This window comes from Colius striatus, chromosome 1 (assembly GCF_028858725.1).
Source record: "Colius striatus isolate bColStr4 chromosome 1, bColStr4.1.hap1, whole genome shotgun sequence".
Taxonomy (NCBI): domain Eukaryota; kingdom Metazoa; phylum Chordata; class Aves; order Coliiformes; family Coliidae; genus Colius; species Colius striatus.
This window is the reverse complement of record NC_084759.1, coordinates 109485434-109503283: the sequence shown is the minus strand read 5'-3', so window position 1 is coordinate 109503283 and position 17850 is coordinate 109485434. Positions and strand designations below refer to the sequence as shown.

Below are 17850 nucleotides of genomic sequence, written 5' to 3'. Positions count from 1 at the left end.
CGTATCCAATTCCAAAACCTTTGTCAGAAAATGATGAATGACAGCCCGGTGCTTAATTTTTTTTTTCTGCTGTGAAAAATGCCACTGCATACAGACTGTGGTGTTGGTCATGGGAACTCTAGGGAGTTTTTAAGAGTCAGGTCACAGCCCTAGTCTTCTCTCCACTGTACATTTCATTCTGCGTTTGTGCCCTGCTAGTAAAATTAAGGATGTTTTTGGTAAGCAAATGCAACAGCTCTTAGCATCGCATGTTCATTATACAGAAAGATGCACTTATTAAGTAATCCAAATCAGCTGGCTGGACTTAATCGCTCAACTCGGGACCTGACAGGAAATACTATGTGTTGCGAATAAAACCCTTATTACAGAGGTTTAACTGTTGTGGCAAGACAGCGGAGGTTATTAAGCTTTTTTCATTTTTAATTAGTGGGTTTTTGAAGTAAAATGAGCAAACGCTTAGCCTGGATCATGCAGCTGTTGTTCAAGGTGTTGCTTGTACTGTGGAGCTAAGGAAGGGTGATACCTTGCACCCTGTTCCTTTTCTCTTAAGGTCCTCCACAAATGCCAGAATATCCCCTAATTACAGGCTGTAGAAGAGAAAGCATTATGTGGGTATTCTAAGCTACTTATTTGCTGGTTGGCCAGACAGCAAGCTAAACAAAACAGGTAATGGTTGAGTTCATAATTAAAGGCCTTTTCTCAGGAGCACTAATTATGGTTTCTACGGCCTCCACACAGACAATGTAGTAGATCTGATCTGAAACTTGGTATCTTTGAGACTTCAACCTTTCTGTCAAGCTTATTTTAAAAAACAGGATAAGAAGTGCTGGGGGACAGAGATTGGAGAACTCTGTAATCCTGGCTGCAGGCTAAAAAGGACAGCCTTTGCCTCAGATAGTTTTTGTGCTTAAAAATTACCCCTGTGAGGTGATCTGGTGAGCAAACTCAGGCACAAGGACATTTAGAAAATTTGTCTAGGGTTGCATAAAAGCCATGTGACAAAGCCTAGGAACTCCATCCTAAACTTAGGACTGAACAGGGGAGAAAACCCATCAACTTTTATCTCTCTTATTTAGAAGAGTGTTGGCAACACGTAAGTTAGGATGTATGCTCTGTTTTAAATACAGTGGTTATCTGGAGGCTTTTGCATAGATTCCTTAAACTATGCACACAGGGAAGCTTCTGACCTGAGAACTGAACTCTAGACCTTTAATATGGAAAGTGCATAAGGATGAGACGTCATTTGCTTCCTAACCACACTTGCCTGAAAAATATGGTAGTGCGGTCCGTTCAGGGGAGGGAGGCAGCTTACCATTTTGGCTGACTTGATTGCTCTCAGAGAAGAATAAGTGTCCAGTTAAACACAAATTAAACATTGGAAATCAGTGAACTGTTCGGGAGAAGAAAATGTTCCATTCTATTTGACTTTAGTGGATGGTACAGGACAAGTGGTAAACGTTCTCTGCATCTTTATTCCCTTATCATAAAGATGAGCCTAAAAATATTCAGACCTTATTAAAGGGTTATGGCAATTTACAGATGAAGAAGGGTGTGAGGAAGAAACAATAATATCTTTGATTCTTACATGAAGGAATAATAAAAGATTTAATAAGTCAAGCATTCAATATTACAGCCAGAAGTATTTAATAAATTAAGGTAGAGACAAAATACACTTCATTTGTAATGGAAAATACTTTTTATGAGCGATTTGTGGCCATTTTACAGATTTAAATACAAAGTTAATTTCTAGATGCTTACAGAATTAACCAAGAAATTAATTTGCCTTTTGATACACATCTGTAGTAGCAAGTGGAGCATGAAGCCTAGTTAATTCTCCATCAGTTCCAGGAGCTGTAGACCTAGCCCAAATAAGTATTTGGCACAGCCTCAGTCTGAGTAGTGGCTCTGGGGAGACACAGTCTGTAAGCTGCCTGTTCAAGTTCCCCAAAGGTTATTACTAGGTCAGAATAATTTCCAGCTGGTGGTTGTTTGCTGGCCTGTGTATAAATGAGGTGGCAAGTTAGCTGAGCTCCTGGTAGAGACATTACAAGAAACAATTGCGAGAGGCTATTCTTTCCTGACAAAGGTATCAGACAGAGGTCAGCCATCATGGTGGGGCGAAGCAGAGAACTCACCTTGCAGTGCAGCAGGAGTCATCACTTCAGAGGGCAGTCAGTCCAGCCCCTCTTCATAGCAGCAGCCTCACCTCAAGAGATGCGATGCTCTTCCGCTCTGGAAGGCAGAGACAGTATTCCTCGTGTTCTGTAAATCATTGTGTGTGTTTGCAGTTGTTCTGCACACATTCATGGGGATAATAAAACACAGTGAAACTCCATAGTGTCAGCTAAACTATCTGGAGACACGTTGAAAGCAGGACTCTGGCAGACACATACTATGTTTTAACATCTAATGCCTTTCCCAAGTACAGATAGACAAGGTCATCTTTCAGAACCTAGTTACTCACCTTACACGTGCCTGGTCAAAACCCACACTTTGCTCCCGAAACCACATGTGGGATGATGACAGGAGTCATTCTCCCCATGTCTATGGCATGTCCGTTTCTGCAGCAGAGTGTGGTTATTTAATAGCGCTCAGATACATGCACAGCTGTTCAGGACAGAAGGTGCCTAAGAATACCTCTGCCAAGTCCTTGCTCAGCCCACACCGTGCACACTATGCAATGTACAACCAAACCCATATGTGGGTAGTTGAATGTGGGATAAAACAGAAAGAACAGGTCAGCTCAAAACTACCTTTGCAGTATTTAAATTTCAGAGGTGCTGAAATGGTGCCACAAGAGAAGCACTTGTGCAACAATGCAGCATTCACACAGAGAACATATTAACCTCATGGAATGCAGACAGGTGCCAGTTCTGTAGTGCTTGTAGTGCAATTCTGTAGTGAATTGTCCTCGTGCTAAAATTAGATTTGTGTTTCTGTTGATCTTGAGGTAGCCCCAGGCTGAGGTATTTTTAAAATAATCTGCTATAAAAGCCTTATTTTCTTCAAAGTCCTGGTAGATGGAGTTCTCTGCTTGCTGACTATAGACCTACCTTGAAGTAGTCAGGCAGTTCATAGGGTAAAGTGTGCATGGAGCCAGCCTGCCAGATTCAGAGCTGCTGTGGTTCCGGGTGTGTAGGGGCTTTTTTTCTACACACAGGAATGTGGAAATGCCAAAAAAAGCCATCCTGACTTCCTCTGCAAGTGGAGTAGTCCCAGGAGTCAAGGACTTAATGTCTGACATACCTTTTCTGCAAAAGAAAGCATGTAAAAGAATGCCAGAGCAGGCAGTTTCACAGTTACCCAGTGACCCGATTGGCCCCATCACTGGATGTGGTGTAAATCTCAAAGCAGCATGGTATGCTTTGTGGGACTTCCTGTGTTTCCTTCTGTATTCTCTGGAGCTTCTCCTACCACATGCTCCTCAACCTGTGTGAGCAGAATTCATAGAGATGGAAGGGTGAAGTGGTCCTGCAGAGTGACAGTTCCCAAATGCTCAGCCACCTGCTTCTCTTGCAGACGGGGAGTGTATGGTCCCTGCTGCATAGAGGAAGCCTGATCTGGGACAGCTTCTCCCATACCATGACAAATCCTTTTGGTAGTGCTGAGGAAGGGGAAATGAGTGTTACTTTTTTCTCTGCCATCATCTGTGGGAGGTTCAATCACTCTGTGGCAATGACACCACTTGATGCATTTGGTTGTACAGATTGGGCATTTCCAAACCATTTTTGCTGTTACTGCAAACTTTCTAAATGATGCAGCTGCTCACAGCTTCTCATCCCACGTTGTAGACAGATTTCTTCTGAAGCAAAGACTGACTCATTCTGTTTTGGAGCGACACAGCCTACCTGCCTGCAGACATGAGCTCTGCTATAGAAGCAGTATTATCAGAAAGTCTTGTTGGCCTTAAATGGGTTTTCCTCTAATGCTTTTCTTTTCTCCCTAGCAGTGCGCAAAGGGTACAGAATCCAGGCTGACAAGGAAAGGGACTCCATGAAGGTGCTGTACTATGTTGAGAAAGAACTGGCTCAGTTTGACCCAGCTAGAAGGATGCGAGAACGATGTGAGGAACAAGCATGGTTTGATTTTTATTTTAAAATCTTTTTTTCCCTTGACCTGAAAAAGACTGCAAATGCAGTTCAGAGTTCCCTGGCTTTGCCTTCAAGCCAGCATCTAGGATACCATGTCTGGGATATGACACTTGGGGCAGATGAAGTTTAGATTTTAGGCATCTGCAGGTGTGTTCTGATTTTAAAGATCCACTGCTTACCTAATTTTCCTTAATTAGAGCACAAAAGGTGAGTGATGCACATATGCTCATGAAAATAGTCTACTCAGATAAGAAACATTTCGGATCGTCAATGTTTGAAAAGCTACGTCTGTACTCAAGCCTTTTGCAGTCTCTAATAGCTGGGGTATTGTCTTCACAGTTTCTGTATGTCTTACAGTAAATTCCCATCATGGCAAAATAGGAGAGGGATGAGTTTATTGAAAGTGTGTTTTTGGGGCTGCAGTGACCACACTGTAATTTGACGGGTGCAGAAAAGACTGTTTGGAGTGGCTGTTACCCTGGAAATGGAGTAGGGACTACTAGAAGGTTTCAAGAAATCAAGAGTATCATCAGATTTTGTGACTCTTCTGTTGAACGTAGCATCAGAGGTGGTGCATGCATCAATATAAAATCATGGAATCATTTAGGTTGGAAAAGACCTTTAGGGTCACCAAATTCAAGCGTTAACCCTGTACTGCCACACCCATTAACCTGTGTCCCTGTGCACCACAACTACGTGTCTTTTAAATATCTCAACCACTCCCCTGGGCAGCCTATTTATATGCTCGACAGCCTTTTGGGTGAAGAAGCTTTTCTTAATGTCCAATCTAATCCTCCCCTGCTGCAATTTGAGGCCATTTCCTCTCATCGCTTGTTACTTGGAGAAAAGACCGACCCACACCTCGCTACAACCTCCTTTCAGGTGGTTGTAGAGACCAATACAATCATCCCTCAGCCTTCTTTTCTCCAGGCTAAACAGCCCCATTGCCCTCAGCTATTCCTGTTAAGACTTGTGCTCCAGAGCCTACACCAGCTTCTGACTGCTTGGCAGTCAGACAAGTGGCGGTGAATAGGAGGAGGATGACGGTGAACAAAGACATGACGCAAACTCAGAACTGAGCTTCTGTGTGGAACTCACTGTCTTCTTATAGGCTCTTGCAAGCTTTATGTCGCTAATAAAGGCTAGGGCTGCTGAACAGGTGTTGGAATATAAACCTAAGTGAGGACCTTTCCACATTAGGAGGCAGAGGTGCAGTGATGGGACAAGGTGTGTGCATGAGAAGGGCTTGCAGCACTGCTCTTTGTCCTCCAGCTGCTCTGTGGGGAGGACAGTAGCAGGCTGGGGCTGAGTTCCTCCAGGCAGCCTCCAACTTGCACAGAGCTAACCCACATTAGGCACTGGTGGAGGCTCATTTCAGACAGACATGTGAGATCCCACAAATCAATGAAGGTAAGGACTGTAGGGAATGACATTACAGCAAAGCTCTGTACAAATTAGGCATAACTAACAACTTACATATACACTTCTAAAACAGTCGTTTCTGAGCACACTGTCTTCTCCACCCACAAGACTTACTATAAAAAGACCTCTCCAGATTGGTATGTCAGGCCTCCAGATGTCAGTGTGCTTGATGGGGTAGAGACTGACAGTAATTCAGTCGGTGTCTTAATTTTTTTCTTTTTGAGGGGACTGTTTCTGTTTTAGCCAGGCAAGTCAGGCCAAATCCAGAGCCAGCCTGTCTCACACCATGAAAGAGGGAGGTGGTACAACTGCTGTGGTGATGTCCCACCAAGCTCAGTGCCCCACCTTGCTCTGCCCCCTCAGGGGAGAGAGCTCACATGTGTTACTGAAGTGAGGCTGAGGGGGCATTTCTGCATGAAGGCTGAACTCGGTGATGTGGGACACTGGCATCTGATGCCATTTGTGATACCTTCAGAATATCCTCCCTGGCTGCCAGTTACCAGTTTGGAAGGTCTATAGTTCTAGCAGCAGCCCTCCGTCCAAACTGAGCCCCAGAAGTCTTAGGTGGGATCAGTCAAGGGTTTGGAGAAAGGCTTTGGATTCCATTTTGATTTTTTTTCTAACGGAGGACAGCTCAGCTAGCCTCAGCACAGCCTTCCTATTCCTCTCCTCACACGTGCTGTCAGGCGATACCTCATTTCCTTTCCACAACCTCTCCTGCAGATAACAATACCATCTCTGAACTCAGCTCTTTGCACGAAGAGGACCTGAACTTCCGTCAGCCATACCGCCAGGCACGAAGGAAGCCCCTGCCTCCCTCTGGGGACCTGGATGGTGACTCCGAGTACTGGACTGGAGTGATGGGCGGGGGCAGCACTTCAAGGTCACAGGCTGTCTCCGATTACAGAGATGAGCGGGACAGTTTCCGGCACAGGTGAGGAGTGCTATGTTGGGAGGCAGCTAGATCTGGCAAAGTACTAAAGGAAAGAGAAGTGACAGGTGGACTGGTAGCTCTTCTCCGTTTCCTGCTGTCCTGGTTCTGCTTAGCAGGACAGAGGGGTTAGAGAGAAACATCAGATCTGAAGATATCATTAGATGAAGTCTAATGAATTAATTTGATTCCCACGAGCCTGTGGAATGCTACCCAGCTGGGCAAAGCTGGGCACTAGCCCTATTCCAGGTGGTTTGTGAAAGTTGTTTCAACAGGAAACTAGGCCAGCTTTCCCAAAGTGCTCTCTTGAGAATTGTACCTGTTCCCTCCAGCACTGCCTGGTGCTGTTGCGCTTTATTAAGGGTCAGACCCTGGTGCTTCAGTGCAGCCAGACCTGTACTCCAGGCCTAAAGGACTGGCACTTTGGCTCTTAGAAGAAAGCACATCCTTCCCTCACATAGCAGCAGCCCAGTCTCCTGAAAGCAATAGCAGACATTTCCTTCCCTCAGCACTGGGTTATTGTGCCAGCTAGCTCTCTTTAAACCTGGCTTTGGAATCGCCCTGCTGTGAGCTTCCGTAGCTGGGTTCTTGGGTTTTCCCAGCAGGATATACACATACAAGCTTTGGAGCCAAGGAGCAAATCCAGCCCTGCATACTGCAGGACAAGGGAAGTATGCTTTGGAGGAAGCTGCCTTTATGGCTAGCAGAGAGAAGCATGGATTTTGAGGATGTGATACCTTTGTTCCCATAGAAGATGATGAAATCATAGAACCGTAGAATGGTAGGGGTTGAAGGGACCTTTAGAGATCATCTAGTCCACCCTCACTGCCAAAGCAGGTTAACTCAGATCAGGTCACACAGGAATGTGTTCTGGTGGGTTTTGAAGACCTTCAGAGAAGGAGACTCCACACCCTACCTGGGCAGCCTGTGTCAAGGCTCCCTCACCCTCACAGGAAAGAAGATTTCCTTGTGTTTAAGTGGAATTCTTTGTGTTCTAGCTTATGTCCATTACCCCAGTCAGAGAATTCATGTCCCAGGAGTGCTTGTTTCCCTGCATTGCTTGTGAGGGCAGCTGAGGGGGTGAGCGCAGGTGAATCCTGCCCTCTAACACTGCGGCTTCTCTCCTCCAGCCAGCAGAGATCCAAGTCTGAGATGCTGTCCCGTAAGAGCTTCTCGGTGGGAGTGCCGGCCGTTTCTATGGATGAGCTGGCTGCTTTTGCTGAGTCGTACAGCCAGCGGGGCCGGCGGGCAGACAGCCAGGAGACACGGCGCTTCGAGCGGTCTGAGTCACACGGCGGCCGCAGCGGAGGGCTGCCCCACCAGGAGAGCTCCATGGACGAGTACTACACCAAGCGCAGCAGGGGCAACCGGGAGCCACTGACGGACTCGGAGCGGGGCTGGTCATACAGCCCACCCCGGCGGCGGGCCCATGAGGAGAAGCACCTGCCCAGGCTGGTGAGCCGGACGCCCGGAGGGAGCCAGAAATACGATCACTCCTACCTCAGCAGCGTCCTGGAGAGGAAATCCCGGAGCTATGACGAGAGCGATGACCATTGCGAAACCCCCTCAAAGCTGAGCTCGCAGCCCAGCCAGAGAGGAGGGGGAACATACTATGCCTGGTCGCCACCATCTACCTACAAAGCCGAGAAGTCGCAGCAGCAGTCTCAGCAGCTGCCGCCGTCACCTCAGCACGAGGAAGAGGAAGACACCCTGCCCCCGTACAGCGAGAGGGAGCTGAGCCGAGGCCCTTCTTATAGGGCCAGGGAGCAGGCCTACCTCAATGCCTCTGACAAGAAGAGGAAGAAAGACCCCAAGAAAACGGTGAGGCCTTGTCTGGTGCTCCTGATCCAATAGGCTGAGCGGGGAGCCACCAGGCAGGGGTTACTAACCAGAGTTTACAGGCAAGGGCAGGGGCTCTCAAGAGGAGTCGGAGTCTGAGTGTGAGGAATCTCAGATAATGGGAGTCACTGTAAGAGGAGGGTGGTCACTGCGAGTGAAGGAGGCCAGAAGGGAAATAGTGCCGACACAGGGCTTCATGAGGGAGGCTACAGACAGGTGTGCCTGGGACTGGGGAGGTAAGGGCATCTGTGGCCTGGTGATCCAAGGAAGTGGGAGTTCAGGGTTTAGGAGGATCATAGTAGGGAATGGAACTTAGCAAGGGCTTGCAGAAATTATGGGGTATTGCTTTGCCCTTTGGCCTAATTAAGGAAAGGTTGAGAGGCTGTTCTGGACTGTGACAGGGTTATTAGCAAGGTATAGTGTAAGAGACTTCCTTCTGAAAGGAGTGAGCTGACAGGCCCCTGTGAGTGTATGCTTATGGGCATATGTAGGGGCCATATATGCCAAAGGCCTTCCTCACACAGGATACTACGAGTGCAAAACATCCTGCCATAGTCTGGGCTAGTAAAGACAAACAAGATTGTGATCACTGGGGAAGGGGAACTGGCTCAATGAGTCTGCTCCATGAGGGAGACCTTGCCGCTACAGCAGCTTGGTTGTTAGTCCTGAGCTTAAGTGGCCTGTGTGAGAGTGGAAAGAGCCGTGAGTGGCCAAAGCCGTTGCTGTTTAGTTGTGTGTCTGTCAAAGCTATGCCTGTCTCTTTGTCTGTATCATGGGTGCTTTTCTCTTGACATTTCTCTCTTCTCTTTCCTCTCAGAATGATTTCCCAACGAGGATGTCCCTTGTGGTTTGAAGTTGTTTGTGGACATGTTGATGGGCTGGATACCATGAGGTGACTGCAGTGGAAAAGATTGAGAGAAACAAGCAAGACAAGCCTCCATGAACCTTCACAGCCATCAACCATGGATTCTTGTTTTGATTGTTTGTTTCATTGGGGGAGCAGAGGCTTTCAAAAGAGATAGACTTCCCATGGGCAGTGGCTGGTCTCAGAAGCTCTGGGAGTCTGCCAGGAAAATGAGGCCAGGGCTCTCTGGCACCGTGTTTTCTAGTGCCCTCCATTCTGCACTGGGAAATGGCCGCATCCCTACTGTCCCTGCAGCCCTGAACTACAAGTGAGGCTGCCTTTGTGCCTCTTGCCCTGTCAACATGCAGAGAGAGGCCCACGTGCATACCTGTTGCTCCCTCTGTCTCCTCAGTTCTCTGTTTGGATCAAAATTGTCTCCATACTTACAGTTGGAGCCTTTTCTGTGTCACCCCCATGCTGGGTGGAGGCCTCGTTAGAGCTGCAGACAGCCTCCAGCTGATCCGGCCAGAAATCGTGAAAAAACAGCTACATCCTGTCAGTCACTCTGGAAAAGGACTGGCGAGGTGTACTTTGGCAAGGGCTGAATAGAGAGAGACAATTATAGGCTGGTTTGTTCAATATATTTAGTTCTGTTCATTGTGTGACGAGAGTTGCAGGTGAGATTGATGTATTGTTTTGAAAGTGGATCAAAGTAGCTTTTATTGTGATGAGAGCATGATGTGTTTCTTCCCCCACCCCAACTGTGATTTGTTTCTGTGCAGTTGCATTTCCTTGCAGCTGAGCTATGACCCTGTAAGATCTTCAAGTTAGAATATCTACTCCATGGTATCATAAGCAGTAATCTAGCCTTGCTGGTGCTCTGCTCTCAGCACCACCAGATATCTCTGCAGAGCAAGTGGCCTTTTTGTTTTAAAGCAGCAAAAAAAGAGGAAAGACTCAGTGAGAGGGAAGTTGCAGATCTTCCTTCTCTGCTACTGATATTATTCCTTTCCGGTCACTGTTCCCAGACACCGAACAGAGCAGTAACAGCAATGGAAAAATAATTAACACTGTGGATGAACACAAGCTTTGCAAGTCACCTTTTTTGCTTACAACCATTTCCTTCCCTTCAGTTGTGACATGGGGTTAGTGGCTGTTGTCTCAGGAACAGCTGAATTAAGGAGTGCTTCTCACCATTTGGAAGCCTGACATTCTGGTTTTCATAGGGTTCCCAAGATCTTCCCTTTCACTCTTTTTAAAAATGGGTATGATGCTTCTCTTTATCCAGTCACCAGGGGCCTGACTGCCAAGACTTCAAACAGGGAGAGGAGCTTAGCAAGTACATTTGCCAGCTCCGTGCCAACAACCTCTACTTCTACTTGTGTTACGGCTGGACAGACTAAATCTTAATTATTTTTGTATTTTCTCATCTTTAACGTATGTTCCTAGGAAAATGGCAGAACAGTTAACCAGAGGTAGGCAGGTGGTTGTCATTTGAGGTCTCCACAGCCTTGAGAAGTCCACGAAGCTACACTATGTGCTATTTTAAATGGAACATATAATCCCTGACCTATGAAGATAGTAGCAGCAAGAAATGATGTTTTCTTAATCTGAAAATCTGGTGAACCCATGAATTTCAAGGGAGTTTAGCCTGATCACTTTTCCATCAGACATCCAGCAGACTCAGGAAACATTTTATAGAGAAATTTAAACGTGCATCTGCAACAATGACTGTGTCAGAAAGGGGCCAAACCAGTGATTTTACAGTCTCTGAGTAGCTACGTCTTTTAAATCACACTGAAAGCCAGAGCATCGCAACCTCCTCGTTTCAGTTACTGTCTTTCCCTTATCTCAGTCACTGTAGTTTACTCAACCAAGCCCTCAGGAATGAGTTGTGTGCATTAAAATACAAGCCCTCCCCTCATTTATTTGAATTTTGTTTGCTTGATGCTGGTACTTCAGGGCATTTGTACACTATGTGTAAGAAGCTGCCATTTATGTATCTAGCTTATAAATGTAGTTGCAAGCTAATTCTCTTAAGAAAACTATTTTAATTGTAGAAACAACGGGTCTGTAAGAGCTGTCCAACATTTCTTTTGAATCCAAGTACCTGGAAAAATATTGAAGATTTTTTGACTGGCGATTCCATGTGCTTTACCAGAGGCTAAAAATTTCAGCCTCAAAAAAGAAAAAGAGCAGGTCTTAATTCCCTCAAGTAAGACCTCGGCAGCACCCATCAGTTGGCTCCACCTTGCTCTGAAATGTTAGATTTCCTATCTCCCTTTATAAGTCTGAAGGAATTTTCAGTTACTGACAGTGTCTTTCCTCAGGCCATCTTTATTTTTCCGATTAGAAATGTGTCTGTAGCAGCACCAAATGGACCAAATAAAAAAGTCGGGTGACGTAGCGCAGGGCTTCCATCTCTATAGCTACCCAGCCCCGATGGCCTGTGACTTGTGCAACAGAGGGGAGCTGGAGGCCAGAGGCTGACGGAGAGGCTGAGAGGACACTTTTGTTTCAGAGGAGGAGTAGTGGTTTGTGTCTGTTCTCTCAGAACTCCTGCAGGATGCTGGCACTGGAAAATGACAAGCCTGATTAGTATGAGGTCTCAAATGATAAATTCTCCAGTGATCGATTTTTATTGCCGGCATAAAATTAAAGTCATTTTCACACAAGATACGGATGTCTGGGTCACGTCAAGGGCATGGACAGTTTTGTGGCTTTGATGTGGAGCATCAGAACAGTGACTTGCTAAAAAGACAACCAAGATGATGAGTGAATCCTGTAAAAAAAAAAGTAAAATGAGCCTTTAGAGCAACAGCAGGATGAAGCATCAGCGGTAGATTTGGCTGTGCTGTCAAAAATGTGGTCTTGGCTACTGAAAAAAAGTTTTGACATAATGGAATGGGGAAAATAAATACCAGTGTAAGGACTTCTCAACAATCCCATTATTCCTTTAAAGCATATTGTAAAAATTCCAGGAGGGGTGTCTTCAATGTGAATAGTCTTAGACCACTTCGTTTCCACTAAAACGTAAAATTAACAAAACTAGCACTGTGAATACTTCAGAATTTGGAGAAGCTGACTTGTATCACCTGAGACAGCCGGCTAGAATTATTCAGGTCTTTGTGCTGGAACTGTAAGCATACCAGCCTTTGTTACTGCTATTAAGTGGCCATCAGCAGTGTGCCCCAGGCCCAGCTCACCTTCCCCCAAAGGCAGCATTGGAACCGCTGAGTTTCCCCCAGAGGGCCCTGCTCCTGCTCTGGTGTCTGGATCCCGACATAGCTCCCTGAATTGTGGTTTTCATTCTGGCTGGTGACTCTGGGTACCTGCTGCCTGTGGAGCAGCAGTTATGCTGTTTCCTCACCTTTTCCAACCAGCAACCTTGAGGTGAGCGATACCAATTCACCTGTAATGTAAGACAAACGGTTTTGCAATCAACAAAGAAACTTTTACATGCCCGTCCTCTCCAGAGTTACCTAAACGGGACAGAGAAATCTGTGGGAGGGAGTAGCAAAGAAAATATTGGGTGCTGTAAGATGAAACTGGCCTTTTACAGGCAGGAGAAAAGAGGTATTTTCAGAGCACTTTTTGCTGGGAATTTCAGGAAAGAGAACCACACACACATGGCACTGCTGGGCCATGACCAGCTTCCTCTGGTAACAGACTGATCAGACATCACACAGAAGAGCTTTGCTCGGCCAAGTTGCCAGCCTGCTCCTACAGTTCCAGGTCATCTTGAGCAAATAACTGCCAACTCTCCTCATAAAGAGGACTATATCTCTTCTGAACCAGGGTTCTTCCCAAAGCATCTGAAGAGATGCTGGACTGTGTACAGCCTGTGGGCTGTACAAATACAGATCCCAGAGAAGGAGCAGTCACAAAACATTTTAGAAGTCAAACGTTACCACAAACTGTTTCAGGTACGTAAGCACAGCAACGCAAAGTTTATCATGCCTGGGCTATTCTGAAAATAATTTTAATGCCACAGAGATTGTTTTGCTAAGAAACCACTTGGAGCTACTTTCCTTTTTTCTCCAGAGAGCTTTTACACAAAGATGTGGGTGAGGATCTGTTCCTGTGCCACTAAGTACAGGATTTGGGATGGGTGGAAACAGAAGCTAAAGGAACTTTAGCTCATTTCTTGAGTGGGTCCAGGAGCAAAGAGATCTTTGGCATAAGCCAGGTGATGCAGGTCTGACCCTCTGACACATCTCCATCAGGCTATACTGGCCACAGCTGCTTTCTACAACAGCTGTGCCATTGAAACCTCCCTCATTGTCACTTGGGGCTCCTAAAGCTCCTTTCCCATTGCCTGGAAGATTGGGGAAGAGATGTGTTACGTTGTGTGATGGGACAGTTATCATTTTGATATGATCTTTAAAATGCCAGCTGGATTACCAGCATTAGAAAGAAAAAAAGTCTCAAGAATAAAGTGAGCTAGTACTGAAGGAACAAATCTGTTGTGATTCCCACATGAATTGTTTTGTGACCTTTATAATGTTTTTTTGAGTGCTGCCTGCATGGGAGCCTTTGCCAGGACAGACCTTCACCTCCTCTCTCCTGCCAGTCATTTTTTGTCACGCTTGTAATCCCCCTCTGACCTGTCTGCTTTCCTTGGCTATTCCCAGATAACCTTCAGCGTTGCACCTAGGGGTTCTGGTCAATTTAGGTGCAGAGTGAGTGGCACTTTGTAAAAAGATGTTTTTACCCCCTGTAAAAGCAAAAATTACAGAAATACACAGAACAAAACCCCAAGCCCTCCAGATATTCTCTGAAGCCCAAGCAGGGATGTTACTGCAAACATTAAAAAATTAAAGCTAACCGAGAAAGTATTGTTTTCAACCCCAGGGCAGCTGCAGTCAGGGCTCTGAAGTGCAAACAACAGAAGCAAATGTATTCCGTTTTCATTGTCCTTGGTGACAGTGATGGCAGAGAGAAGCAGCATTTCATGAGCCATAGAAAGCAAATGGAATTCCAAGATGCTGCTAGTTACATTTGTGTTTAGAAGTATGAACTAGAAGTCGACAGGCTAATTTTAAAAGCAAACTCCAGTTCAAGGAAATGGCAAGGTTTTAATCTCTAATGGCAGGTGGTGGCCTTCCACCATAGCTGCTCACTTTATGTAGAAAAATACTTTTCTTTTCTGCAAAGCCTCTACTAGTGCCGTGACAATGACATGCCCTCGGTGCCCCAAGCACCAAAATGAACTTGGAGGTGAAAGAAGCCTCCCTGCCCAAGGCAGAGCACCTACGCTGTCCCCACTGTGCATCCCAACAAACTCGCCTTTAGTTCTGTTTGTAGAAGTGACACAATCTGGGAGCTTGGTGTCCATTGTTCCTGACTTTGTGCAGACCCGGTTGAAAGCCCTGGTGCAGGGGTACAGTCCTCTTGCTGTTGTATCAATGAGCTGGCTTTTTGGGGTTTTTTTTCTTGCCACTGTTGCTCGCCTACAACAGCCATTTCCCATTCATTATGCATTTGAGTAAGCAGCTTTCTTTGCTGTACTCAGCAGCTGTTATTTTACTTAGATTGTCCTTCTCTCTTGTAGTGAACTTATTTTCAATATAGGAGGGAGAAGGACATAATATTCTGTGTAATGCAAATACAATACTTTTATAGCTTTTTGGGACACATTGTCATTCCCAATTACCAAGCATTATACGTTTGTTGCTTTTGAGTTGTCACCATGGAGAATAAAAGCAGGAAAAGCTATTGCCAATCTGCCTTTTTATTGTCCTGCAGGCAAATAATTTGCCCATTTTTTCTTGCTAAGAAATGAAGAGTTTACATGATTTTTCATCCTTTTTTTTTTTAATTAATGAACCACCAACCAAACATTTCCCAGTGGAGCAGCAGACCCCTTCATAAATTTCATACCTAGCTCACAGGATAACATGTCCGAGCACATTCTGCCGTCTTTTCATACAAGAAATCCCTGCAAGTACGCCATGGAGCCCCACTATTTCACAGAAAGCATAAATGCTCCCCTGGTTTTGCAGACCTAAAAAACATTTTCCCTGCAGATTTTATTGAGAAACATTATCTTTTTCCTATGTACACGTTCCTTCCTCTTGGCAGTTTGACCCCTTTGTCCTTATGTCTGCAGTGCTCTGGACTAATGTTTTTCATTTCTTAAACAAGCAACTTCATTCAGATCCTGTCTCAACGTTATAAATAATGGATGCAGACTCTCACACTGTTTGCAGACATAATCTGAACAGCATCAGATCCACATTGGCTAGGCATTATCAGCAGTCAGGTGCAGGAGAAGAGCATGCAGCTCCCAGCTGTGGTCTGTGCAAAAAAAACCTGCAAAGTGCATCATCCCTTGGCTTTTCAGTTTCCTCCCTGTGAAAAGGGAAGCGAGTCAGGGCCACCTGTTTCCTAGGGCAATGCTGGTCAAGCCCCAGGGAGCTCTGCCACGGTCTGGATAATTCTAAATCACAGAATGGTAGGGGTTGGAAGGGACCTCTAGAGGTCACTTAGTCCAACCCCCCTGCTAAAGCAGGCCCACCTAGATCACACAGGAATGCATCCAGGTGGGTTTTGAAAACCTCCAGAGGAGGAGACTCCACACCCTCCCTGGGCAGCCTGTGCCAGGGCTCCCTCACCCTCACAGGAAAGAAGTTTCTCCTCATGTTCAAGTGGAACTTCCTGTGTTCAGCTTGTGCCTGTTACCCCTTGTGCTGTCACTGGGTGCTACAGAAAAAACTCACCCCGTTTTCTCAACACTTGCCATTTAGGTATCTATAAGCATTGACAAGGTAAGGGCCTGCATCACAGCTCTGCTTGACTTTTCTGGCTCCGTGGTGAACTAATGCCCCAGCTTTGTACCTTTGTCAAATATGGATCCAGACGCCTTACAACACAGACCTGACCCTCACATTCATATCCTACTAACCAAAAATACCATGTAACCAAGCTCTTTCCTTGAAGACCCACCAGGGCCCAGTTTGGCTCACAGCACTAAGCGGAAACTCCCCCAGGTAATCCGAAACAACTTCTCCCAAGCCCTCCTGTAGTGGGGAGAGGAGAAGAGAGGGGTGTGTGGGGGGGAATGGGGTGTATATGTGTGTGTGTGGGGGTAATGGGGTGTATATGTGTATGTGTAGGGGTATGGGGGGAATGGGGTGTATGTATGGGGGGGAAGATGGGGAGAACGGGGTGTATATGTGTATGTGTAGGGGTATGGGGGGAATGGGGTGTATGTGTGTGGGGGGGGGATGGGAAGAATGGGGTGTCTATGTGTAGGGGTATGGGGGGAATGGGGTGTATATGTGTGGGTGTAATCTATTCAACCCCCGCTTCGCGCAAAGCAGCCGCTCCCTGTAGCGCGCCCGGCGGCTGGGCCCCATCGGCCCTGAGGGGCTGCGAGGCTGGGCGGGGCGGCTCGGGCAGCGCCTCTCCGCCTGCGCTGCCGATGGCGCGGCGCCCCCTGGCGGCCCGCGCGGTAACGGCTGCGGCGCGGAGATGAGGGGCAGAGAGCTGCTGGCCCTGAGGGGGAGGTAGCAGGAGTCGGGAGAGGCAGCAGGAGTCGGGAGAGGCAGCAGGAGTCGGGAGAGGCAGCAGGAGTCGGGAGAGGCGGGGGAAGGCTGCTGAAAGGTAGTGTATAGCCTGAAAGGGTCTCTAAGCTCAAAGCTTGCAACTGACAGACGTCATTAATACTTCCCTCCACACCCCGTCCGAAGGTGCTCGGTGTATCTTTTAGCCTCTTTATTCTTTCTCCTCCTTCCCTAAACAAACCTCGCTGCTCCCCGCCCCCTACCCCCCCCCGAAGAAATCTCAAGATCTACCAAAAGAAGAGAGGGAAATGTGCCCATACCTTGAGGACAAAGTGCGGGAAGACATGACACAAATGCCGAGAGGTCACCCAGTTCCATGGGACATTGCTTCTGGCTGGGGGGATGTTTACAGCAGCAAGGTAGAAGCCAGAGGTGCCCCTACAGCTCCCACAGAAACTTCTGGTTACCGCTTGTAAAGGTAAGGCTCATCTGTGTCCAGGCTCAAGGGGTCCAGAGCTCTTGGCTGTAGATACAGGTTTGTGATTTAGGGGCATTTCTGAATTAGAGAAATGAGCCTGAAAAAGTAAATTGTACAGGACCATATATTACAGGAGGCATACTCCTTCAAATTAGTCCTCCCTGTGTGACAGAAATCCTGTCTGGTTGTACCTCAAGTTTGTTTCCTTTAGTCCCTCTAGAGCAGGTGTTGGTGATTTTCATGTCCCAGTTATCACATCTTCTCTTTGAGCAACAGATTAGTCAGCACACTGGTCTCTCAATATGTGTTCCAGTGCACTGAGGCTTTGAGCTCCAACTGGATGCATTTTACACTCAAGAGCCTGCTAAATTATTTTTTTGGTCTCTTGAAGATTTCTGCCTCCTGGCAAAGTCAGAATGTGTGTTTCTACAGGCCTCAGTCCTATCTTGGAATTGCAAGTATTGCCAAGGACTTCAACATCCAGTAAGGTGGAGCTCAGGTAAAAATGTAGCACAAAAAGCAAATAGCTTTACCACTTACAGATATGCTGCCATCACCTACCTAAGGACCACTGTATCTATTTGTCATCACTAAATTAATATACAATTGCACAAAAGACACTTGAGGTCCATGCCAATGGAGCTCGACTGAAGGAGGTAGGGATAAGTAAAAAGCAAGTCAGCCAATAGACGTTCACACTGTGGGATCATGCCCTGTTGGGGGGGGCATAGCCCAGC

At 46.6% G+C, this 17850-nt stretch overlaps 1 protein-coding gene across 5 annotated transcripts in view; it reads left to right on the top strand.

Annotated features, from left to right (window-relative positions):
• Positions 1 to 13589, top strand: part of ILDR2 (immunoglobulin like domain containing receptor 2) — a 40784-nt gene extending 27195 nt beyond the window's left edge. For 3 of the 5 annotated variants that reach the window (XM_062002899.1, XM_062002883.1, XM_062002866.1), the window contains 4 exons: positions 3947 to 4063; positions 6237 to 6447; positions 7575 to 8265; positions 9101 to 13589. In XM_062002899.1, coding sequence (XP_061858883.1) covers positions 3947 to 4063; positions 6237 to 6447; positions 7575 to 8265; positions 9101 to 9136 — 1055 coding nt within the window. In that variant the 3' untranslated portion in view covers positions 9137 to 13589. The remainder of the gene's footprint in view (positions 1 to 3946; positions 4064 to 6236; positions 6448 to 7574; positions 8266 to 9100) is intronic. The other 2 variants (XM_062002892.1, XM_062002874.1) reach the window with 1 other exon arrangement.
• Positions 13590 to 17850: the final 4261 nt, after the last annotated feature.